General features: G+C 55.4%; 11 protein-coding genes across 11 annotated transcripts; 4 read left to right on the top strand and 7 right to left on the bottom strand.

The window, feature by feature from the left end:
* Positions 1–233: 233 nt before the first annotated feature.
* VTN31DRAFT_4036 (uncharacterized protein) lies at positions 234–1547 on the top strand (the record flags this gene model as incomplete). The annotated part of the gene is made up of 1 exon (XM_069404380.1): positions 234–1547. The coding sequence occupies one exon, from the start codon at positions 234–236 to the stop codon at positions 1545–1547; it is 1314 nt and encodes a 437-aa protein (XP_069261359.1).
* Positions 1548–1635: 88 nt separating this feature from the next.
* VTN31DRAFT_4035 (uncharacterized protein) lies at positions 1636–3547 on the bottom strand (the record flags this gene model as incomplete). Its single annotated transcript, XM_069404379.1, has 3 exons — positions 1636–2961; positions 3011–3371; positions 3420–3547. The coding sequence occupies 3 exons, from the start codon at positions 3545–3547 to the stop codon at positions 1636–1638; spliced, it is 1815 nt and encodes a 604-aa protein (XP_069261358.1).
* Positions 3548–4032: 485 nt separating this feature from the next.
* VTN31DRAFT_4034 (uncharacterized protein) lies at positions 4033–4910 on the bottom strand (the record flags this gene model as incomplete). The annotated part of the gene is made up of 5 exons (XM_069404378.1): positions 4033–4089; positions 4148–4266; positions 4334–4444; positions 4493–4510; positions 4577–4910. 5 exons carry the CDS (start codon positions 4908–4910, stop codon positions 4033–4035), a joined length of 639 nt encoding a protein of 212 aa, XP_069261357.1.
* Positions 4911–5689: 779 nt separating this feature from the next.
* On the top strand, positions 5690–6307 carry VTN31DRAFT_4033 (uncharacterized protein; the record flags this gene model as incomplete). The annotated part of the gene is made up of 3 exons (XM_069404377.1): positions 5690–5725; positions 5793–5876; positions 5927–6307. 3 exons carry the CDS (start codon positions 5690–5692, stop codon positions 6305–6307), a joined length of 501 nt encoding a protein of 166 aa, XP_069261356.1.
* Positions 6308–7161: 854 nt separating this feature from the next.
* Positions 7162–8403, bottom strand: VTN31DRAFT_4032 (uncharacterized protein; the record flags this gene model as incomplete). Its single annotated transcript, XM_069404376.1, has 1 exon — positions 7162–8403. One exon carries the CDS (start codon positions 8401–8403, stop codon positions 7162–7164), a length of 1242 nt encoding a protein of 413 aa, XP_069261355.1.
* Positions 8404–8878: 475 nt separating this feature from the next.
* Positions 8879–10794, bottom strand: VTN31DRAFT_4031 (uncharacterized protein; the record flags this gene model as incomplete). The annotated part of the gene is made up of 4 exons (XM_069404375.1): positions 8879–9625; positions 9693–10506; positions 10562–10692; positions 10747–10794. 4 exons carry the CDS (start codon positions 10792–10794, stop codon positions 8879–8881), a joined length of 1740 nt encoding a protein of 579 aa, XP_069261354.1.
* A 571-nt stretch (positions 10795–11365) lies between these two features.
* On the bottom strand, positions 11366–12378 carry VTN31DRAFT_4030 (60S ribosomal protein uL6; the record flags this gene model as incomplete). The annotated part of the gene is made up of 4 exons (XM_069404374.1): positions 11366–11416; positions 11475–11652; positions 11718–12018; positions 12333–12378. 4 exons carry the CDS (start codon positions 12376–12378, stop codon positions 11366–11368), a joined length of 576 nt encoding a protein of 191 aa, XP_069261353.1.
* A 1029-nt stretch (positions 12379–13407) lies between these two features.
* Positions 13408–15024, bottom strand: VTN31DRAFT_4029 (uncharacterized protein; the record flags this gene model as incomplete). Its single annotated transcript, XM_069404372.1, has 4 exons — positions 13408–14459; positions 14535–14682; positions 14746–14867; positions 14952–15024. 4 exons carry the CDS (start codon positions 15022–15024, stop codon positions 13408–13410), a joined length of 1395 nt encoding a protein of 464 aa, XP_069261352.1.
* A 448-nt stretch (positions 15025–15472) lies between these two features.
* On the bottom strand, positions 15473–19206 carry VTN31DRAFT_4028 (uncharacterized protein; the record flags this gene model as incomplete). Its single annotated transcript, XM_069404371.1, has 2 exons — positions 15473–18868; positions 18931–19206. 2 exons carry the CDS (start codon positions 19204–19206, stop codon positions 15473–15475), a joined length of 3672 nt encoding a protein of 1223 aa, XP_069261351.1.
* Positions 19207–19657: 451 nt separating this feature from the next.
* On the top strand, positions 19658–20704 carry VTN31DRAFT_4027 (uncharacterized protein; the record flags this gene model as incomplete). Its single annotated transcript, XM_069404370.1, has 2 exons — positions 19658–19791; positions 20605–20704. 2 exons carry the CDS (start codon positions 19658–19660, stop codon positions 20702–20704), a joined length of 234 nt encoding a protein of 77 aa, XP_069261350.1.
* Positions 20705–20883: 179 nt separating this feature from the next.
* Positions 20884–23462, top strand: VTN31DRAFT_4026 (uncharacterized protein; the record flags this gene model as incomplete). The annotated part of the gene is made up of 2 exons (XM_069404369.1): positions 20884–22471; positions 22540–23462. 2 exons carry the CDS (start codon positions 20884–20886, stop codon positions 23460–23462), a joined length of 2511 nt encoding a protein of 836 aa, XP_069261349.1.
* Positions 23463–24073: the final 611 nt, after the last annotated feature.

Genomic DNA, 24073 nt, shown 5'->3' with positions numbered 1-24073 from the left:
GCATGGCGTCAATCAATTGAGTATCTTGCTTCAAATATCCAGTAATCCATTGTAGGCTACCGACGAGTCTTCTAAATGACGCAGTGCGAAAACCTTATCAGATCTCGGCTCGATCCAATCTTATCTCAGAACTTCAACCCGATCAACCCAGTTCCTCACAAAGGACAATCGCTATATACCCTCCCAAACCCGATGATCAAGGGAAAGGAGAAAACCAATATTAAAAGAAAGAAATGCCTAAAATTGCCCACCTCGCCGACCTCACCCCTCCTTCCCTCGACCGCACCTGGCTGACTGCCCCGCATCCCACACTCCCCTTGGCCGCGACCTGCTGCGCCGACAAGACGGTGCGCGTGTACTCGCTAAGCAATTTCCGGCTCCAGTCGACGATCACGGGCGGGCATAAGCGCAGCGTGCGCAGCTGTGCATGGAAACCACAGGGACGGGTCAAGGGGGAGAGCGTGCTTGCGACGGGAAGCTTTGATTCCACGGTGGGGATCTGGCGACGATGGGATCGATACCCGTTCCAAGGATCAATGCAAGAAGACGAGGAGAATACAAGTAATAATAATAATAATAACAATCATGACGATCTTTCGATGGGTGATGAGGACAGGGAAGAAGAGGAGGATGAGGAAGAAGAAGAATGGCGCTTCGCAGTGTTATTAGACGGCCATGACAGCGAAGTTAAATCCGTCTCGTGGTCCCCCTCGGGCTCGTTCCTCGCGACGTGCGCGCGCGATAAGTCGATCTGGATCTGGGAGGATCTCGACGATGGGGACAACAACTTCGAGACCGTGGCCGTGCTGCAAGAGCACACGGGGGACGTGAAATGTGTGGCGTGGCATCCAAACGAGGAGTGTCTCGCCAGCGCGAGTTACGACGATACCATCCGGATCTGGCGCGAGGATGTTGATGATTGGGGACAGGTTGCGTGTTTGAAGGGTCATGAAGGGACGGTGTGGTATATAGATTGGGAAGCTGCGAGAGGGCTGGACGAGGGCGATGAAGACGCGAGGGAAGCAACCCCCGTGTCTGGCCCGAGACTCGTGTCCTGCTCCGCCGACCGCACCGTGCGGATATGGCGGCGACGACCAAAAGCGCAACCGACAACAACGTCGTCGTCGTCATCAGGGATCCCCAGCATCATCCGACCAATCAACTTGGATGAGACGTGGGATCAACAAGCGATTCTCCCGGCCGCGCATGACCTCCCCATCTACGCCGTGTCATGGAATAAGCGCACGGGACGGGTCGCATCGACGGGCGCCGACGGTCGCATCGTCGTGTACGAAGAGCGCGCTGTTGCCGACACCTCCTCGTCCGAGCAGCAAACGAACGGAGAGGAAATGCAGGTCGACGGCGACGGCAACGTGCCCAAGTCAGAATGGACTATTATTGCGTCGCTCGACGCCGCTCATGGAATTTACGAGGTTAATCACATTGTCTGGGCAAAGCGCGCGGATCGAGGCCGTGCGAATGATGATGAAGAGGTTCTCATCACGACTGCGGATGACGGGAGTGTCAAGGTGTGGACTATTGGGTGAAATCCATTCAAAAAGACATAGACTGGGTATATATATAGAAGGAACTCTGGAGTAAACTGTGTGATAAAATGCCATGCACCAATGCTATCTATTGATGTTGATGACCTTGTACTCGCTCTTGCTCCTCCCGGTTTATCCGGTTCTCACTTTCATCTTCATCCTCGCCAATCGAGTATCTCTCATCGACCGTCTGAGACGACGCCGGCGCCAGTCTCTCCAGCTCAGCCTCCTCGGCGCCGTCGGCCGACGCCCTCTTGCTGGAGGGCCGTGCTAGGCTCTCCTCATCCCGGTACACGGAGTGATAGCCCTGCTTTCGCGCCCGTCGGCGATTCCGCCACAAGATGAATCCCCAGACGCACACCGCGAGAATAACCACTGCCAGGGCTGCTTCGCCCGACTTTGCGTACGCCTTCCACTCCGCGTCTTTGACCTTCGCCTCCGTCTGTTCCTCTGCCGCCGTGCTGTTCGGGTGCCCGCCGACCGACGTCTGCGGCAGCTTCTCCCCGTCCAGGCGCGAGTCGGCCGGCTCGCCGCCGATATTGCCAATGTCCACGCCCATGAACCGGTCGAGCATGTCGCGCGACCGCCTTGGGAAGTCGTACGGAACCATGTGGCTGGCGTTGTAGAACAGCACGTACGTCAGGTTGCGCGCCTGCTGGTAGTATCCTGCTGGTTCGTCCTCGAACGTCCACTCGCGTCGCGGCGCCCATACCCCGGGCGAAATCTCAAAACCCGTCCCGCCGTTCCACTCCATGTTGTGGATCAGCGTCTCTGTGCCGATATGGTTACAGATCAGGTCCTTGTCACCGCTGAAAAGAAGGATTCGGATGCCGGACTCAAGAAGCTCTGGAAGATAGCGAATCGAGGGAAGTGACTCCCTCGCTTTAAAGCTTGCGCCCACCGCCCCGGAACATTCTTCCCATCCTGCGGCTTTCGCCGGATTCAGGTTCAGAGCCGAGGCTACATCACTCCGCTGAAGATAATCAGTCAAATCGGGGAGCGGTGGTGGCCAGGTACGTCCGCAAGACTGGTCGCGCAGGCGGGTGTCGTACATGTTGATGCATTGGTCGTCTTCCTTGGTCAACTCCAGCATCGTCGAGAGCACGTTCTCGCACTCGGGAATGCTGACCCGGTCGCGTCCATCGTCCGCAGAGAGCTGCACGTTGCACTCTTGCATCAGTGCCTCGAGTCTTCCGGCGATATCGCTGTTCTTGTTGACGATTCCTGTCCGATAGGCATACTGTAAATACGACGGGTACTGCTCGATCGGCGAAATCCAGCCATTGCCGATCAGGAGTCCCTTGACATTCCATGTTGTTTGCCTGGCCGGGTCGATATTCTGATTGCGGTCAATGATCGCCTTGGCTATGTATGGAATATACTGGCCGGCATAAGACTCCCCGCCAATGTAGAGCTATCCACGGTTAGCAATCGCTGCAACCACGAGCATGGGTTCTGCCTACATCATCCGCTTCATATTCAGGAAATATGCTGAACCACTTTTCCAAGAATGTGATCATATGTGTCGCCATCTCGGGGAGGTCATGCAGGTAGCTGTTGGTGTTGACGTAGCTGAACCCCGTGCCGACCGGCTGGTCTACGAAGAGCAGGTTTGCAAACTCGTCCCACGAGCCATTGTTATATTCCAGGGTTTCAGCATCCTTGACGCGATACGGTCCAATCTCCATCAATGCGCCGTCCATCGAACTGCATCCGGGCCCGCCGTTCAGCCAGATCACGGTACGCTGTCGGTTGGCAATGTGACGATTGTGAAAGTGCCAGAAGAAGAGGTTTCCGTTTGTTTCAGGATCGACTTCGACATGACTACGGAGGTTAGCCCTGATCGCGGTCCCCGGAAACTCCGATTCATACCCAGCATGCATCTTTAGCAAGGGACCCTCCGGCTGCCCGGGAAGCGACCTGACGAAATAGTCGGCGGCCGCCTGTGCCTGGGCTCCAACAGCGCTGCCTAGCAGCAGCGCAGAGATTAACAGCCTCATCGTGCTCGGAAACAGTCTCAACGAGGCCCGCCTGACCCCGTTGAGCAGGCAAGGAACGCGGTGCGATTCCGGGATTGGCGGTATGCCAACGTGCTCATGGAAACGCAAGAAACATCTGACGCCTCGTGATCCAGGCCGGTTTCATCAAACCAAGGAGGCCTGCATCTGCGGTCGGATTGCCAGCAATCGACTACGCTTGCGACGACGCACGGATCGGGATTCCATATAGACCTCAATCTGATTGGACGGCGTGTCATGATTATCAATCATTTCTTAGTCAGCACAAACCTTACTGATTCGGGTTAGCGCTTTTATCCGATCCATTGTTCCAGAACATTGCTGGAAATCCAACTGGAAAAAGAAGCCGTCTGATGCTAAGCCAGTTGGCACGCGAGGATAGAGTTTACATGGGGAAGCTTCAAGATGAGGCTGGCTGCCATGTCCAGTCAAGGCTCGAGTTCTCGGATGCAGTCAATGCTGCCAATCTACAAAACATCATCGAGACCCCGGTCGGCATCTGCCTTTATCAATTCAAACATGCCCTGCGAAATGACTTTAGCCTGTGCCACGCATCTGGATTGATTGAAGTAGTGATAGTACCTCCGGCATGATGGGCTTGCCATCTTTGTCTGCTACATAGCGATACGGCAATTCCGTCGTCTCGTAGCGACTAAAGCGCAGCTCTGGATTGTCAACGTAGGGGATCTTGTCCAGCGGGACTGGACAGGTCAGCAACTCTGCATGGTAAAAGTCAATGGTTCTACAGGTCTGTAGCGGCCTCCTTACTTCGGTCCAGAGTGACCATGCGGGTAACTCGCACAGCGGTGTCTGTGGACATCTGTTTTGGGCCTAGGCTGCGTCCCGTGTAGCCCTTTTTGCGCAATTCCGATGTGCGGTCTGATAGGGTTAGTCAAAGACCCCAATTGATGGAGCAGTCCAACCCACCTCGTGGAGGATCGTCGCCTGTACTCTCGGTAAGTGGCTGGCAAGGGAGGGGAAAAGACGATTCCAAGGAGGGGGTTGACTCACCTAGAATCCCACCAAATAGGAAGACGTCAAAGTTGTCGCCATCTGCCGGACTCAATTCAGTCGTCGCCGCCGGGTCCAACAGACACACCCTGTCCTTGATTTGGGCGAAGATCTCCTCGACGCTGCGCCGCTCGACGGTCAATTCTTCCTTGAGGCTTGCCAATTCCTCCGGCAGTTGTAATGACTCCGGCACCGAGGTCAGCAGAAAGCGGGCCCCGGCGGCGTAGCACTCGCGGGCAATGCAGCCATACTCGCGTGCCGACCACTTGCCCAGCTCGGGATCGAGATGTTCCACCACAAACGCCGTCTGCCGGCGGTCCTTTTCCCGGGCCATTGTGCTGGCGGTTTCAGACAGAAAAATGGGAGTCGACGACGTCACCGGCGTCTGCTGTGTTTGGCCGTGGCTTGCTTCGGTCAACTTTGTTCGGGCCTCACGTGGACGCTGGTCCAGGGTTCATAGCCGTCCCGAAGTGAAGCTTCTTTTATATATGATTGATGTTGTATCGGGGAAAATTTTGGACTACAGGAATGAATCTTGGGCTTTGTACGAGTGCTGGGTGTGGATAGCGGGGATCCATAGCGATACATAGCATCATCCTGACTCCGTTCTGCAGCAAAGTCATCATTCATCATCTCTCTTCATCAACCCTTAATCATATTGGGGCACCATCGCTGTTTAGAGATTGTCGCTGAAGTCAGAGTACTTCCCTGTGGAGAGGAAATTAAAGCTGACGTACCCCTCTTGCATCGCTCCTTCCACTTCTTGCTCCTTCCCTCCTTCCACACACTCTCTATCGCTTATCGATAACCAAACTTTCCCACCGCCACTAATCCCAATCCGGCATCGCGCAACATCCACCCAATCAGCGTCTGCGGGTTCCGCCATCGGCCAAGCACGATCCAGCGACAACCAGCGTGTCTGGGTTTCTTGCCTTACGGCCCTCCCGTCATAAGAAGGTACTCCTCCTCCGGCCGGTCGAATCGTCAGACGATCGATCGATTCGCCTCCGAACGGCTAAAGTTACGCTGAGCAACCCCGGACAGCGTACTGCAACCTGCGCGGAGATTGGCAACAACGCTGGGCAGGTAGACACCACGATCCCGCCCTTCACCATGAATCCGCACCAGCAGAACAAGGTCGATATCAGCGTGAGTGTGATCCTTTTTTTTTTCTTTTTCCTTTCCGGGTACGACATTTATTCTGACAGACGTTTAGTCCCTCAGCCCGGACGAGCAGCGGCTGCTCCGGCTGTACGGCAAAGTGCCGACCAAGAAGGATCTCCTGCAGAACAAGCTCAAGGTGAGAGGTTTCACGGCCTGGTCCTATCGAGATTACGCTGACGGCCGTAGGAACGCAAATACTTTGATTCCGGCGACTACGCACTTAGCAAGGCCGGAAAGGCCTCGGACGTGGGCGTGACCAACATTGGGTCTCGTCACCCTGTGCCGGAGAACATCCCGCACCTGACGGCGACGTCCGCGGGGGCGAACAACCCCGGAGCGCACAACGGCTCGACCGCGGGCGTCCAGGGCCATCCGATCCCGGGAAGTATCAGCGGGCATCCCGGCTCGACGGGGTTCCAGAGCCGCAGCCCGGCCAAGGAGGCCAGCTTCCTGCAGCGCAGCACTAGTGTCGATGAGCAGGATCAGTCCGCCCCGGCGCGCAAGGACAAGGATGACCTGAGTGTGAGCCCTCCGCCGGCGCGGGAGGGAGTTCCGGTTCCGCGATGATTTACGTTGACAGTTTCCTTTCTTTGCTGCGGTTTCCTCTTCTCTGTTACGTTTCTATATTTGGTCTAGCTAGATGCGATGTTCAGGCGTGATGGGTTTGGTTTGTCGTTTCATGATATGATTTACTTAAGATGAACATTTTTTCCGGGAGATGGACAAAACAAGGAGCTGGGTCACTGACCGCAGCATGTCGGATGCATATGGGTCTCTGCTTTTCGTTTGAGGTATGGCTGTTTGCATAATGTGAGTTTTTTTTTTTTTTTTTTTTTTTTTTTTGGATTTTTGTTACGACGGTACTCGTACATGATATGATATTTCCTCTTGGCCAATCCGCCTGTTTCTCCCTCGTCATCGCAGTTGCGAACGCATCTCCTCACACTCCTCCAAAGTTTGCGGCACCCAATTCTCATCCAACAACTCCCCCACATCGTATGACAACCGATAATCCAGCAAATCCTCATTATACGCCCCGGAGCAAGACGACGACCACAGCCGGCACGAGGCCCTCGCGAGAACCAGCCGCCAGAGGGTCGCATACACTTCGAACGCGGCGCGGAACATATCTCCCTTAATCGTCTCAACCACCGGATGAGCCGAGTCTCCGTCAGGGAGGTTTTTCAAAATGTCGGCAAAATCCCCCACCCACCGACACAGCAGCACCGCCAGGACAATCTCCATGCCGAGCTCGTCACGGTGATGGTTCGGTTTCTCTGGCGCGGTGAGGCGTGTCGGCGAGTTCTTAATTTGAGTTTTGCGAGCGGATGTTTTTTTTTTTTTTTCTTCGTTACGAGCTAGCACGGTACTCGTACATGATATGATATTTCCTCTTGGCCAATCCGCCTGTTTCTCCCTCGTCATCGCAGTTGCGAACGCATCTCCTCACACTCCTCCAAAGTTTGCGGCACCCAATTCTCATCCAACAACTCCCCCACATCGTATGACAACCGATAATCCAGCAAATCCTCATTATACGCCCCGGAGCAAGACGACGACCACAGCCGGCACGAGGCCCTCGCGAGAACCAGCCGCCAGAGGGTCGCATACACTTCGAACGCGGCGCGGAACATATCTCCCTTAATCGTCTCAACCACCGGATGAGCCGAGTCTCCGTCAGGGAGGTTTTTCAAAATGTCGGCAAAATCCCCCACCCACCGACACAGCAGCACCGCCAGGACAATCTCCATGCCGAGCTCGTCACGGTGATGGTTCGGTTTCTCTGGCGCGGTGAGGCGTGTCGGCGAGACGACAATATTACCGTCACTTTCGTCAAGTTGGATGCTGCGATGCATCACCGAGTAGAGTTCCTGCACGGTTAACCTCGCCAGTGTAGTGCCGTCTGGCCAAAGATCAGGCAGGTCGTGCCGTCCCGGCAGCACGTCGAACGCGCGGACGAGGAGTGAGTCCGCGCAGATATCGTACGCGAGTATGTAGTGGAAGCCGCTTGCGGTGCCGGCATGGTCTGCAGGTACGGGGAGGCTGTGACTGAGAAGGTAGCCGTTGAAATCGAGCCTGCGCCAACCACCATCCTGCGACGGAAGTGGAGGGTGGTGGCGGTTGGCGAGTAATTCCTCGTAGGAGATGGGATAGCAGGACCCGGTTCCGATGTCGAGCAGGTACGTTGAATTGAGCCGTGTTATGGCCGTCTCCCCGCGCGACCCTCGTTCCAACCAGGTGAGGTATAGGTGGTAATCGACCAGGCCGCAAGGATGCCGCACCTCAGTGTCGTGGGTGAGGTGGGCCTCGAAGACATTCGAAGGAAGCGGCTGGCCCTGGTGCTGCGGGGGGTACCCGTCATGCCATTGACGCTCAACTCTCTCATCCTCCCCGCTCATCTCGTCGTCGCAAGACGAAGACGCGGGTGGGGAGGAGGACGACAAAGATGGTGAGGGAGGCATAATCGTCTGACTTGTCGTCCACGGCGTCGCGAGATGATAATCTGGAGGAAGTTCGTCATCTACATCCGGCTCTGGTTCCTGGCCCAGCTGCGCGTGGAGTGTGTCCTCGCTGAGGACGGCGTCGAGGAGGTCCGACTCGCCGAATATGTAGGGAAGCTCGCTGAGTAGCTGGCCGATGTCGATATCATCGGCTTCGTTCATATTTCCGAGAATGACGATACTGTAGCAGCTGTCAGTAAACGCCAATAGTTTGTCCATCTGTATGATGATACTCACCTAAATGTATCTCAAGCAGTTGGTCGGGATAATGAGGTATCCACGAGATGATCTGAGAATCCTTCTGTAGCTATATGCTACATACTGCATAAACCTTGAATCAACCTCCATGAAGTATGCGCGAACAACTCTATGTTGTGTGTTCGTCGGTCGTTTCTGCGGCTGCAGTAGACAGCGGAATACTTTGACTGCAGAGTCCAACGGAGGGCGGGAGGGAGATAAACTGTGGAAAGGACACCGCTCGGCTAGCTTGCTCCATAAATTCACACTGTCATTGCTCTTTATTCACTGTCAGTTTCATGAGAGTGTAAGAGCTAGGAATGGCCTTGTTCACATCCACAAGGTCACCAAAAAATTTCCGATTCTGGAAAGCTATCCAACTCGCAACAAGAGTTAAAGCTTACAGCGTGATCTGGTCTGAGCTTAACCGCCTCTTTCGAATGTCAGGACTCTGCATGGTACTTTCAACGTCCTCACTCTCCCTCTCGCCGTCCCCTGGCGCTGGGCCCTTGCCTCTTCGAACCATCGCAAACCCTCGGTCTAGCTCCGCCTCGATGGCACACCGGACCCGAATCGCTGCGACCGCCGGCCAGACACCTCGCTCGCCGGCCGAAATCCAATGCTTCAATCCTTCCCTGGTCGGGTACTGGAACAACTTGAAGGCATCTCGGCTGGAGAGGTCCGGGAGGATCGCGATGCTTGGACCGGGAATTGACTCGTCAATCAAGAGCCGAGCGAGAGGCTGAGGGAGAAGTGACAGCGTATGCAGCTGTCGCAGCCGATGAAATAACTCCTGCTTGATGAGCCTATGCAGTGTGGAAGGCTCCCTGGTACGATAGACACTCGGCGTTGACGACCACGAGCTCGCAAACGAGGGCGTCGTGGTGGCGGAGATGGTCAGCGGAACGAGGTACGGCCGTGTCTGGGACACGATGTAGTGGTTCACGTTGAAGAGTTCGGCGAGCCGCGCCAGCGGGGAATCACGGCCCATGAGACTCTTCTGGTAGCGCCAGGGCCGAAAGGTGACGTCGGCGCTGTGCGGCCACGGAATGATGTCCCCATTCAGGTCCTTGCAGTAGAGAGTCACTGGGGACTCCCGTGCGCGGGAGCTCGACGTGTTGCTTGCCAGTGCCGCCGACCAGATCAACTGAACCGCTTTAGCTACGATCGGGCCCAGTTGAAAAAAAAAAAAAAAAAAAAAAGGAAAAACATACCACATTCGGCGCTGTGAGGTAGTTGAGCAACGTCGGAAATGATGCCCTGCCGCTGGGCGTCACGGTGATGTTCAGCACCCTATTGGACCTCGCAAACGCCTCTTCAAACGTCACGTCCCCAACATTCGCCCGTACGCACTCCTCCAGCGCTTGGACATCAAGAAAGCTGCCCTCACGCAGATAGCGCTTAATCCGGCTCACGATGCTCCGCAGCCCGCCTTCCCGAGAAGGCGGCTGCATCGAGCGGGACCGCTCAAACGCACTCAGATCAATGGCATCACTGTTGAGAAAATCCAGCAGCTCATCCTCGGCATGCACAGCGACCAGCGCCGCGACCAGCGCCGCGACCAGCGCCCCCGTGCCCGTTCCTGTAATGATCCGCGGCAGCAAGCCGCGCAGATGCAGCGCTTTCACCACCCCGAGATGGCACAAGCCAAAGAGTGACCCGCCCTGCAGGACCAGTGACGTGCGCCCAAACGCCTGCCGCGTGTCGTGCAACAGCTCGAGCTTCGCCTGCGCCGTAAACGTGAGAGCGCTGGGAGGGGATGACGACGGTATCGAGGTCTGGAAACTGGTCACGTACTGGATGGACGAGACCACCTGGGCGATGTACTCGTCGATCAGCACCTTGGTGCCGGCGTATGCCCGCGTAAAGAGCTTCAGCGATGTAATGTTTCCTAGATTGCGAACGAGCCCTGAACGGAGGAGATTCACCAGCGTCAGGATATCCCCTCTTTCCCGCGCGGAGATGATGGCTTCCAGGCGTCGGTGGATCAGACGGTAGTCGTAATATTTACTCGTAGGATTTTGGCGCCTATCGCACTCAGTCCCATCCAAGGTCCCTCCAACCTGGGACTCAAATGACGTACCACAAATCATTGCCGAGCACTTCGTCCAGCTTGTAAGCGATCTCCTCCCATTCTTCGAACGTCTCTGCATGCCGAAGCGCATGGAACAGCTTCTCCGCCGGCGAGCGCGAGCACCACCATGACAGCAGCCTCTATCGAAGATCCTCAGTCAAGCAATCACCGGCGACTTGGGAAGATGACTGTACCTCTTTCCAAAACACCGAGACATCAAGAATCATGTACAAGACGGCCATGACAATGCCCCAGATGCGGGGCGCGATTTTTGCTGTTGTCTTCATTCCGGAGAGGATAATGCATCGTCCGTTTGATAGATCAAATCAGTTTAGATCATGTATATCGCTGTGATTTTGAGAGATAAGCATGTATGCAGTAGTGACTGTGAGGATGCATGGGTGGGTTGGTCGCCCCTTTCACATGCTTTGGACAGCATCCAACGTCGGTGCATGATCCGCACTTTGTACGCCTTTGAGATTAATTCCCCGATCAAGCAGAGTATATCTCAACTGACCACTTCTTCGTCTTAACAATGCAGCAATGCCATGAGTAACGCAGCTGAACAGCAGTTCAAGACCATTTTGCGAACAGCAGAGTTCATGGTAAATCATCCCTGATTGGCTGAGTCATCCAAATCCTCTTCGGCAGGAACTCCCAAGTAAGAGGGTTAGGGTTACAGTACGACAATGCTATGACAAAAGGCCTACAAAGTTCAAAAAGAAGACGACGAAATATCCCTTGAATTTTGTATTCCATGGCAAACACCGCCCAATGTCAGAACATACAACATTCCCATCGGTCATTATCCCTCTAGTCAGCGACAATATTGGTTCGCTCCGACACGTAGAGACCGTCCAGGAACTGCATGACTGTCAGTACTCATTCTCGGTCCTCTGTACGCTAAACTCTTGACACTTACCTTTCGGATATCCTTCTTGCGGACTCGGCAGATCTGCTGAATATCCGCAGCGCTCTGCGACACAGCCTCCAGCGAGTTTCCGGAGAGCAGGAGCTCATCCTTGACGGCGGTGGAGATGGCAACCTCCACACCGGGTTGCGCAAGCACGCGGCGGACGACCTTCTCACCAAGGAAGTTTCTACCAACGTCAGAAATGAACGAGAGTAATCTTCCCCAACGGGGGGAGGATAGACTGGTGCATACCGAATCTCCACCTCGTACTGGCCGTTCTCCCGCTTCTCGACGTTGACGTTGATCGGGAAGTGGGCGTAGACGTAGCGCATCTTGTAGAGGAAGCCCTTGGTGACGCCAATGATCATGTTGTTGACGATCGTGCGGACGGTCCGCAGGGTGGCGACAGCCTTGCGCCCGCCATGGTGCAGTACGATCGAGATGAGGTTCTTCTTGGGGCGGCCGAAGGTCACGTTGATATGCGAAAGGTCCTTGGTGAGCTTGCCCCGGGGGCCCTCAATGGTGACGATCCGCGAGCGGATGTGGACGCTCACTGTGGGGAGAATTTAGTCAGTATCTCCGTTGCGGATACTTCAATGCGGACATGCAGGTTGTCCCTGGACATGTAAATGTCTTGTTGGGTTTCCGATCTCTGGCAATCATCGGCCTCAGCCCTCCCAGACCATGTACCGACGCCCTGACAGTCCGGTGCCCATTAAACGCCATGAATGTCTCCTCAATGTGCAATCTCCTTTCATATCCGCCACTGCAACCCATCAATCCTTCCAACGAACACCACATGTCCAGGGACGAACCGCAGCCGAAGCAAAATAACATCGTCGGGGAAAATCGAAATCGAAAGCTCACCGTTCTCCGGAATCGGCAGCGTCTCCTCGGAGTGAATGTACCGCATCTTGACCTATCGGCTGTGCTGTCGTCTGAGACAATGACCGAGGAGAGAGGAAAAGGGGAGGATGCGTGCGTGTGTCGAGCGTGGATGCGGTCTTGGAGTCGGCCGTCAAGAGAGTTCACGCCTTTTTTCATAGTGGAGCGAAATTCTCAAGGCTCCGCTTGGTTGTGCGTCGCTTACGCGCCTGATTGGGTTTAGCGTCGATCACGTGAAAAGATCACATTCTAGTCACGTGACTAACATAGTACTCGAGGTAGTCTTCGCATCATCGGGGCAGACATGCCCCGAAATGAACGTTCGGGGCCTTTTACCAGATGAAAGATGCTCATCGAACTGACACCGCATAAATTTGGGGATACTTGGTAGTTAGTATCATATAGGTCCACAGAAACAAGAAGTTCCGGGCTGGTTTATCGGTTCCGTTGTAACTCTGGACTGATTCGAATTAATTACATATCTACGGAGCATATATCACACTACCTACAATTGAATTCAGATCGAAAGAGGGTAAGGCGAAGTGTACATAACTGTACTGGTAGGGTAAGGCCACTACCTAGGTACCTATGGTATTAGGGCTACAAGTCAGACTTGCTCCAGGTCTGCAGTCCGCCCATAGGCCATCGACACCAAGCGAGTGCTATCATTATTGAAGGATGAGGTTGCTCGTCCTTTCCTAGCATACAAACCAAACCGTGCTTTGCGAATCGAGGAAACTGCACTCCTAGACAGGTACTTAACGGGTGTTTCATGCCGCATTTTCGCGCCTTTTGACTGGCATACGAGCAATACAACTCATGCCACCGAAATGACTTCTCAGTCACTGGAATCAGGTTTGACGCAGTTCGAGTGGAAATCATTCTAGTAAAAGGTCGCACAGTCTAATGCCGAACCAAAGCGAAACGAGATGAATAGGCCACTGGTATCAAAGCCCATCGCTGTATCATGAAACCAGCCATCAACGCCCACCTAACATCCAACGCCGGATGGAAATCAATCGCCAGAGAAACCGAACTGAAAACCCACTTCAATTGATCACCTTCTCCCTCTTCCTCTCTTCCCCGTTGTGCGACCACCCCCGTCATCGGCATTATTGTCCCCATCGTCTTCGTCGGCCCCCTTTCGGAGGTCCTCGTCCTCCTTTAACCCCCATTTCTCCTTATCGTACCAGTCTTCCCCATCGCTCATTTCGCCGACATGGGCCTCAGCCTTGCACCATTCAAAGACATCGTCTTTCATCCTGCATGCCCGCAGAAGGGATTCCAGCATCGTCTCGAACCCGCGCACGATTTCTTCCTGTTTTTGAATAAACGACCACAGCAGGCGCCGGGTTTCTTCTGCTTCAGCGGGGGGAAGGCCGAGGTTCTTGTCCGGTAGGATGGATTGAGGAGTGAGGAAAAGGGGATGAATCGATGGAATCTCCGTCGATGTACTTGCCTCTTCCGGCGAAGGAGCGTTGTTTGCCTGGGCTCTTGTTGTCATGCGCCGCGGCGGTGACAATGATGAGCGGGATCGCTCGGTGTCGTCTGCGTTCCTCATGTCGACATCGCCATTATTAGTGTTGCTTTGTTGTGCCGGCTTTGCGTCCTCCTGAGTGGTGGCACCATTGGCGACGACCTCGGAGTTGTTGCCCTCTTGATGTTGCGGCAGATCTTTGACCGTCGTGTCAACATCTTCCGTCTTTGGTGTTTTCCCATTGGCACCACCGTCGGGCTCCGTATTTGGCGCATCCGGCATTTCAACATCGCCGGTCGCAAGGGCTTGCGCTTGCTGGTCAGCTTCTGAAGGCTCACCCGTCGGCGCATCCTTGACCGTGGTCCCGTTCGTCGTCCCAGGTGCCTCGGCCGGAGGTCGCTCTAGAAAGATGTACTTGTCCTCGGGCGTCTCGACCTTGCCGCAAGGCATCCACACCGGGTCCCCTAAAAATTGCCGATGCAGATTCCTCGCGCGCCACAGGAGAGCGCGCTCCTTGCGCAACTTCTCCTCAATGGCCTGGGTCATCGTCAAAAGGGCCTTGGACTTGTAAGGTTGTGAGAGAGAGGGATGATCGGGTAGCTCGGAGGGGTGCTTTAAAGGAGCCAAGATATCTGCGCATCAAGGAGATCTCAATCAGCCTCATGTTCTGTCTAAAAAACTCCAATAATGAGCGACAAAGAACTCACGCTCTATGTGAACGTCCGCGAATGGATCCTCTTCCGCCGACTCGCCCTCGACATCCTCGTCCTCTTCGTCAATCTCTTCGCCCTCGGAGTCGTACCGCGGCGGCTTGCGTCGGAGAATGTAGCGCGTATATCCCGCATGATTGATTTTCTGCAGTCAACAATCAGCATTTCCCCCGGTTTCAAAGAGAGCTTTGGTTATTCTAGACAGCACCTCTTTGTACTGCTCCTGGGGACGGGCATACCCCAGCGCGCCCTCGCGTACATATTGCGCATTCGCACGTAGCTTATTTCCTCGATTCGTGGGCTGGGTAATAGGCTCATCAGGACCGGTGACTGCGCGGGAAGAGAAAAAAAAATCATCTGTCAGCCAGCGTTTTCCAGAACAAAAAAAAAAAAAAGCAAAGAAACAAATCATACAATCATTCTCCCGCTGCAAAGCCTTTTTCAGTCCCACAATCGTGTCTGCAATCAAAGCTGCTTGCGTCGCCATGATGACCGGAAGAAAGCCGCAGCTTCACGACCTGATTGCACCTAGCTCAAGGTTCGAGCAAACCGGGCAACCTGATCCACAGAGCGCGGATCGAAAAGAGAAGTTGGACGTTCGGAACGGTTCTCTAAAGACGGTCACACTCATGAAAGAATTCCCCATCCAGTATCGAAACCGAATCTACTGGAGTTGCGAGCCGGGACGCATGATCATCGAGCGCTCAACTTCTCCGCCTCTGGACTTGGAGAGCCCCGACGCGACATGGGGCTCACCGCCTTCGGCGAAACGATAAGTACTGTAACGTGTTGCAACCTCCTGATTAGGGTTTGTCACGTGATACGCCCTACAATACGTCCGCTTTGGGATGCCTCCGATTCAAGGACGCTTCGATCGGGGTCAATGAACAACGTTGTTCTTTTGTCTATGTACGAGCATAACATCACACGTAAAATTATTCGGCATCAACCCATATCAGAATCCCTTTCTTGTCAGACCGTATGCCCTCCGTTGGGAGCACCCGGAGCGTTTTGTTGAAATACGTGTCAACGACCAGCAGCCGGGGCTGGATCCACATCCCCGGCTTGAAGGCAAGAATGTTGTACCGCACGGTATGCCGGCTCAGCGGGACGAGCTGGATGGCTTTGGTCTTGGGACCGCTAAATGCAAAGTGTTCGTTGGCTTCCATGGTCAGGGTGAAGGTCAGGAAATGCAAAGACGGGTTCTCCAGCGTGTAGTCCACGTGAACGAGTCCGGGCTGGGATTTCGAGCAGACGGCAGAGGCCAGCACGCGCGGTTCGCCCATTGGAAGCATGAAGCGGGGGACGGCAAGGACGGTGACGGCACTCTGCTTCGGTGCCGTTTCGTCGCTCGTCGGCCGGCGCCATTGGATGTGAAGAGCGAGATCGATGGCCGCCGAACGGCGATCCTCTAGACTCTGTTTTTGCACGTTTAGAATGAACTCCGACTCGCGGAGCTCCTCGGGGAGAATCTGGGGGGCCTCCGGAGTGACGAGGACCTCCGGCCCAATGTCACACACAGCTGCGCCATGAAGGTTGAGCATAACAAGAGTCGCCTTTTCAACGACTAGGGGCTCCGAGGCAAAGGAAACCACTTTTGCATTGAGACACCACCGCTGCTGCAGGCCGGTCGGTTTGGCCGCCTCGCCGTCCGCCGCTTCATCCGGATGGAAGAAATCAGGCCACGGGTCTGGGTGAATGCGCGGCAAAAGCTCGTAGTTGGCCTCAAACGGTCTCACAAAAGCGAGCTTCGTGACGATTGTCTTGGCTATTCGTGTTTCCGGATCAGAGCGTAGGAAGTAGCGCACAGAGATTTCCAGCTCATAGGTCAGCGCATCCACGGTGTTAGAGATGCCGACCGGAATCTCGAGAGTGCCCGACTGCGCTAATGTACCAATGGATCGCGAAATCAAATGCGCACTGTTTACTGCTTCCATATCCGCGTCGTCTGCGGTCTCGCTCTGGTCAAGCCACGACAGTGTCAACTTTGATTCAGGCCGCCCAAACAGCCTGACCTGCAGAGTGGCTTCTGCATCCTCATCTTCATTGTTCTGGATGGCCGCTGTGAGCACAACCTCTTCATTGGTATAATATGTTTCCCTGAGATTCAGAGTCGAAATAGCAACCTTGGGAGGCTTCGGTTGGATCTTGCACACGGCAGTGTCCCGGTTGCGACCGATCCTCCTCTTTTTAGGGGCCCCTGCTGTTTCATCCCACCAATAAGAAGAGGCTTCTTTGGGGCTGATGTTTGTGTACACGAGATTGAACTTGTCGGTCTCAATGTTGAGATCCAGTGATCCAATTTTTACTTCTCCTGCCTCTCGAGGAATCGCAGTCAAGTTAAAAACTTTGGTTTGCGAGGGATGGAACTTCAGGTCTGCGGTCCCTACCATCGGGGCTAGCCCATGTGTCGGCGACGACAACGTCGACGAATCAAGGGAGTCCGTAGAATCACGTAGCGGGACAGTGGCAATTTGGTCCGACGTCGTCTCGCTCTCCTGCGACTCTTGTAGCAGCAAAATGATGGGTCGCAGCCCGCCTTCAAAGGCCATCTTGACTTCAGACAGAGTGATGGGTGCAGAGTCCAGTTGTGCCACAGACGTGATGGCCAGCTGAAGCTGGAGTGGCTCGCCAACGTTCCCTTGGGCCTTTTCGAAGACCAAAGAAGCAGACAAGCAAGGAATCACGTCACCCGCTCGCAGGACGATCGTTGGCTTGGGAATGCCTACGTCCACGTCCTCCAGACACCTGTGGAGATTGTAATCCCACTCAGGACGAGGTGGAAAGACGCGATTCAACAGCTCCCAGTTGACCCACATCAATGTCTCGTAGTCACCAACCTTAAGAGAGCATTCCCGTAGGGTCCATGCAAATTCAGCCATCAAATCAAACCACCCGGAGGACCTCCATGTCAACCGAGGCCAAATCGGTAGCAGAATCTTGTGGGCTTCCTCCCATTGTTCCGTCCGGATATATTCAATGGCGATTTCCAAGCTGAGGCCTTCGGCTTTTCGAGTCTGTTGCCGAGCGGCAAAATGGGCCAGGGATGCCTTCAAAGCGTTGATGGTGGGCACGGAATGATCGAAGCCTGCCTCCAAGTGTGGCTCAGGGACAAGGTAGGTATCATAAAATTGAGACCTCCCGGTTGAGGTGGCCTGTTGGTCTGGGGGAACCCGGTCTTCCTCCGGGATCTGCTCCGCCAAACGACGGCGACGGGACAGATGAGCCGCTGATCGGTGCAACCAGTATCCCTCATGGTGAAGGTATTCCCAAGGGAGGATCCTGTCACTCTGAACTGTGTTTTTCTCGGGTGGGTGGTAAATCGATTGGTGCAGGCGTTCTGGATCTTGCAGCATGTCCGGCGAGAATCCAGGTAATTGTGCCCGCGTGATTAACTGTGCCATCACTGTCGACCACCTCGCCAGCCATGCCTCCCATCCATAACTTTGGGCTCCGCGGCCTCTCCATCGGACCAGATCCTCTATGCGGTACTGGTGGCTGAGCCAAAATCGCACTGCAGCTGTGGTCTGGCCCGTCCAGAGCAGGCATCGGATGATGCGAATTGCAAGGGCATCCGATAGCAGCCGGGCATCATTGAATCGCCCACCAATGGACTCAAACACCCCCTGGCTAAAAAGAATATCGTACGCACTTTCGTAGTTCCGCTGAGCGGCTTCCATCTCCTGCCGGAATTCGGCGAAGATGCCCAGTTTGAATTCGTACCGAATATTCCACTCCTGGAGCGACAGAATCCTGGATGTTCCCGTTGGCGGCGCCGTGGGCGGCGGAATTGACCCTCTATTACGTTTCCGTCTTGCGTGCTTGGAGAGGTCACGGTAATATTCTACTACCGTCGACTGCAGGGAAACCAGCAGCGAGCGCACAAACTCCTTGACCTCGGTTGGAGAAAGATCCGGATGCAGCACGAAGAGACTCCTTGGATCCAGATTGGTCGCCCTCCGAATGCTGGCCAGTCGCTCATCCATGTCTCGCGCCTCCAATCCCTCTTCGCCCACGAGGATCACCACAAACCGACTCTTGTAACCGGAGGACGCCCATGTCTCCCTCAGGTCGCGAATAGCAATTTTCAGCTGGTTGTCTCGGAGCGTGCTCATGTTCGGATCGGCGCAAAACGGCAAAGCATGGATCGCCGCCGCGGGGACAAGACGTTGATGTTTTCCGACCCATAGCGGCGTCAGGATGCCGTCCGGGAACGTGGGCGAGCTCGGCGTCAACGGTGAGAGGGGCGAATGCGCGACAGGAACACCCTGGCCCGGGCTCGCCGGTGGCGACGACGGCAGGTCGGCTTTTCGAGGCGGCAGATGGAAAGACTGTGTAGCATTTGACCCATGAGCGACGTGAGTGTTGACCCGGCGGTAGGGCAGCAGCTTACCCGGCCAACAAATCTGACTCGCCATCCGATTCCGCTCTGCTGGGCGCGGGCCCATGCGCTCCAGGGTGCATTGGAGGCATCGTGGGCGAGAAACGCTAGTCGCAAGTTCTCCGCAGCCACTCCGGTCACGGGGGGGAGATCACATTCAATCTGGGTCCCTCGGCCTTGAAACAGATCTTCGGCGTCGTCGGAAGATGTTTCATGGTCCGCGTCGATCCCGGAGAGTAGGACCAGCGGTGAATTGTGCGTCACGTAGTCCTCTGGGTAGGCGTCCATTGCGGACGGGATTGTCGCGAGGCAAGACTCCGCCAGTCATGGCCTATTTCGCGGACAAGATTGTAGTGCTGCCGAGGCCAGCACTAGCATGCGCCTTTCATCAATGGCGCTGAGTCACTGCGTTCGAGGCCTAAGCTGTTCTCTCTCGTTAGGCTCTCGGAAGTGGAGTGTGGTTCCAGCTCTGCTGGATTGATAGACACTAAGAATGGAAAATTAAATTTAGAACGCGGACGGGGTTCGAACCCACGACTTCCGGCTCCGAGATTTTGACTCCTTTGTCTCAAGCCAGTTGATCGTCCCTAGTCTGCAGATCACGTGCACTGCTTAGTACTTTGAAATCCTTGTTCAATCTTTCGTTGTTCCCTCAGCGAGTTAGTTTTGAGTTTTACACATAACAACTGCAAATGCTGCGATGGAGAACGATCCGCTCTGAACCACACCGAGGGGATCAATGGAATCCGCGAATGTTCGCCCCCAAAAGATCTACAAGATCGATAAACTGTATTCAGCCATCCCAATTCCCAAATATTCGGGCTCGATCGGGATTGCCGGGTCTAGCCGGACGCGTGGGACCGTCCTTAAAGTGTATTTGTGGCCGGAGAAAAAAAGAGAAGAAAAAAAAAGCATGGAGATTGGAGCATGGCCGCCATGGCGAATCGAATCCATGGGGCTGCATAAAGTCTGTCCCTGCATTCAGAGTGAATCAATGCCTATTCCACAATAGTCTGACAGGGACCAATGTGATTGTGATCGGTGCATTTTATCAGGGGCTACAATGAGGATCAATCACTGAAGTCGGCCCTAGGCCTTAGGGAATTTCAACCCCTGATTATCAGATCACAATAACTAACGGCTGCCAGTCCTCGGGTCTCGTAATGCTGCTTCTAAAACTCCAAGCCCCTCTCCAGTCTTTTCTCCGGCTTCTCTTGGACCAAGAGCCGTACCGTCGTCTCAGACGTGATTAGTCCACATCGTGGCCGCCTCCGCTCCACTGTGACTGGGGCCTTAGGGGGCGTCAAGAGGGATCCAACTAACGCTCGCAACCGGCTCGTTCAGTCTTAGCTTGGAGCCTCCAGCGCGTGGGCAGAGAATCCATTCTAAGTTTCTCCGACTGTCCATGACCATCCAGTGATTCCCTGGTTCTGCAATTCCTTCTCGGCTGGAGAATTGTCTGCGCAAAGCCGGCATATCCCTTGCGTGGATGTGCATGCCCTGTTCCCAATCACACAGGGATCGATGGTGGAACAGCTGCAGCGTTGCCGGATGCCAGGAGCGCATCAATTTCATTTGCGAGCAACGACGACCAGGGGTAACTCGGTAGCTGGTACGTTGCATTTCGCTTCCAATGACCGAGATCCGCCCCCAGACCGTCAGAGGATCACTAACCTGCATCTGTAGATCCTGGGAACCGCGCTTATTCCGCAAGGAACTGCAAGAACCGCGGCCGGACGTGGCCATTGCGGTTCTCCTCGCAGACTCGCAGCCCCTCAGCCCGTAAGAAACAGCGCGCTGGTGTAGGCAGGGACCCGAATCCCATCCGGGGAGATGGATTCCAACCGCAGAGAACACAAAAAATCCGGCGCAGACGGGCATGGCCGTCATCGCTCTCTTTCCCGCAGTTCATGGCGCCACAAATCGCTGTCGGGGCGATCGTCCAACGCGCCTCGGTCAGAGAACATGAATAATCCACCCTTGCCGCCCACGTCGCCCGAGGTCATCTCCTCGCTGATCTCCTCACTGTCGAGCATTTCGACCCCGGCGCAGACCCATTTCGAGAGCATGCCGCACATTGGGACCCAGACGGCCCCTCCGTCGCCGACCCGCACGCCGTCGAATTCGCACGGACGATCCTCGGAGCACGGGTTCGGCATGGACTATGGCGCATACAAAACCCCCGCCGAGTCAACCGATCCGTATCTCCACCCGGACGATGCGGCCATCAGTCCCGTCGTGCGTATGGCCCCCGCCCCTGTGCCGTCGTCACCCCGCTCCCCGCGACACAAGTTTAGCTTCGGCCGTGATCAGTCGCGGCCGTCGTCCCGGAGCTCGCATACCTCATCTCGGGTCGCTCACGACGACAATGCCTCGTCGACCATGGGCATGATCTCCGCCGAGCCCGGGATTCGCCCGTCCCGCACCGCCAGTATCGCTTCGTCGAACTCGGGTCGAAGAAGCCTCAAAGGTCAGCTGTCGTCCCTGAAGCGCGGATCGCGGGAACTGGTGTCGGACAAGGACAAGAAGCCGTCGAGCGCGGATGACGGGTCCAAGCTGACCATGCCGCGGAGCGGCGCCAGTCTGCGCTCTCGACAGTCCATGGCCGACCTGGTGGAGGAAGGGGCCCAGTCGGACCACACGCGGGACGTGCATAATGAGGAGGATCGAGGCGCTCCCGTGGGGATCGCGGGCCCGAGCACCGCCAGCCCCGGGGGAATTGGCAGTGGTCGCATCATCCCCCAGCGGGACTCGTCTCTGCGACATAGCACGGCAAGTACATCGAGCAAGAAACGCCGGTCCGCGCACAGCACGACCCGGCATTCGTCTCACCGCGACTCCAGGGCGGAAGCAGAGAGCAAGGACACGGAGGAGACAAACCGCCGGATCCAAGAGGTCAAGGAACAGCAGCAGCGCATCAAAACGGAAATGCAAAAGGGCCCCGCATCTGCCCCGTCGCAGAAAGTGCGCTCGTCATCCACTGACCGTCGGTCGGCGACCGACCCGCATTCGAAGCAACGATCAAGAGACAGCGCACCGGGCAAGGAGAATCGCGATCCAAGGTTGGGCGAGCCGTTCGACGAGAGCGCGCCGTCCCCGGCCGTGCAGACCCGGCGCCCGCGGGAGATACGGGACAAGAAGCGGCAGTCTTTCGAAAAGCTGGATCACCATCCCACCAGTCCCTCCGGGAACAAGCACCATCGGCGCACGGTGTCCGGGCAAGTATCGCCCGTGCGGCCGTCAATTGCGGAGGAACGGCCATCGAGCGCGGACTCGATCGACCTCGCCGTGGAAGCGTACGTGTCCGATCCACGATTGACGCAGAAAGTCCCGCATCCTCGCACTGGGCGGATGATTGCGTTCTCCGAGGTCGGCGACCCCAAGGGCTACGTTGTTTTTTGCTGTCTAGGCATGGGATTGACGCGATACTTGATGGCATTCTACGATGAACTCGCGCGGACGCTCAAGCTCCGCCTGATCACTCTTGATCGACCTGGTGTTGGCGAGAGTGATCCTTATGAGGATGGCATGGGCACGCCGCTTAGCTGGCCTGGTATGCAGGATCCTCTTCTCTTCCATTTGCGCATTTATCCTTTTCCTGACGGTACTGACCGAGTTTAGATGATATTGCGATTGTCTGCAACCATTTGAAGATCACCCGCTTCTCCATCCTAGCCCACTCGGCGGGAGCCATCTATGCACTAGCAACGGCACTGCGCATTCCGCAGCACATCCGAGGTCGGATTCACCTGCTGGCACCGTGGATCCCACCATCGCAAATGTCTGGCATGGGGACACACAAGGAGCCGCTGCCGAACAACGCCGTGCCTTATTCCCAGCGCATCCTTCGAGCGCTTCCGGTGCCGTTCTTAAAGGTTGCCAACTCGAGCTTCATGAGCGCGACCAGCACGAGCCTCACCACAAGTCTGCCCAAGTCGCCCCGAAGAGCCAAGCGAAAGAGCATCAGTCGCGAGTTCCCAACCAAGTTACTCGCTGACTCCCACCAGACCGACGCAGCCCAAGGGCAAGACCAACCAAACGGTGACCACACCTCCTCCAACCCATCCGACCCCAACAGCAACACCAACTTAACCACCAATGACGCCGCCGCCGCGGCAGCGGCTGCAGCGGCCGCGCGCGAGCGACAACAGGAATACGACACGCGGCTAACCTACCGCATCTGGGAGCTTGCGACGACGAACGCGAACCCGGCGGTGGACCTGCTGGTATGCCTGGAGCGACGGCAGACGATCGGCTTCCGGTACGTGGACATCAACCGGGAAGTGGTGATCCACCACGGCAGCCGTGACACGCGGGTGCCTGTGGACAACGTGCGATGGCTAGGCAAGACGATGCGGCGGTGCGAGGTGCGCGTGCTGGAAGGCGAGGGCCACGGGTTGATGGCGTCGGCGATTGTCATGAGCAATGTGCTCTCGGAGATTGCCAAGGAGTGGGAAGACTGGACGACGCTGGTACAGGGGCGTCGAGGCGTGCGGCGCGCGACGATCTCACATCATGCCTCGAGAACGGGCATTATGGTGTGAAATCATTCCATCATAGTCTTTCGTTCGTTTTGCTTGGACTTTTTCTTTTCTTTTGTAGTTATACGGAGTACATCCCCTGGTTTGGGAAGGCTTGCATCAGGATGGCGATCTCGTGTATCTAATGGCATAGTTTCTATTTACTATCTAATTAATATATGAACTTCTACGATGTCATCTAATTAGTACATATGTACCACTTCTGCCACAGCGGAGTTCTTGACGAGCAAGAGATGAAATCTGGGGTTTCGGGCTTTGGAAGCTGAAGACCCGCCAAGCAAGCCGAGCCACGCTAGCCCAAGAATAGTAATATATTACTGCGATAATTACCAGAGCCGGCACTAGCGCCTCCCAGCCGAATGTCATTCGTCGATCAGCGCCCGATGAAGTTCAGCCGACCAACAATTGATGATTCATGGACAGGAGGCGACACGCGCGCGCTTGAAAGAATCCATGACATAGCAAATTCAGTTGCTCCTTCGTTCCGACCGGACGAAGGATAATCAACAAAAACAATTCAAGTCCAAATCACAGGAATTGAGCTTTTTTTTTTGTCTCCTAAGTTAACTACTCGAAATTGTCGAAGTCACGATCGTAATTGGTCGGACTCATCA

This window comes from Thermomyces dupontii, assembly GCF_041956625.1.
Source record: "Thermomyces dupontii strain NRRL 2155 unplaced genomic scaffold VTN31scaffold_3, whole genome shotgun sequence".
NCBI classification, from domain to species: domain Eukaryota; kingdom Fungi; phylum Ascomycota; class Eurotiomycetes; order Eurotiales; family Trichocomaceae; genus Thermomyces; species Thermomyces dupontii.
Note: the sequence above shows the minus strand (reverse complement) of the source record. Positions and strands in the feature narration are given on the sequence as shown.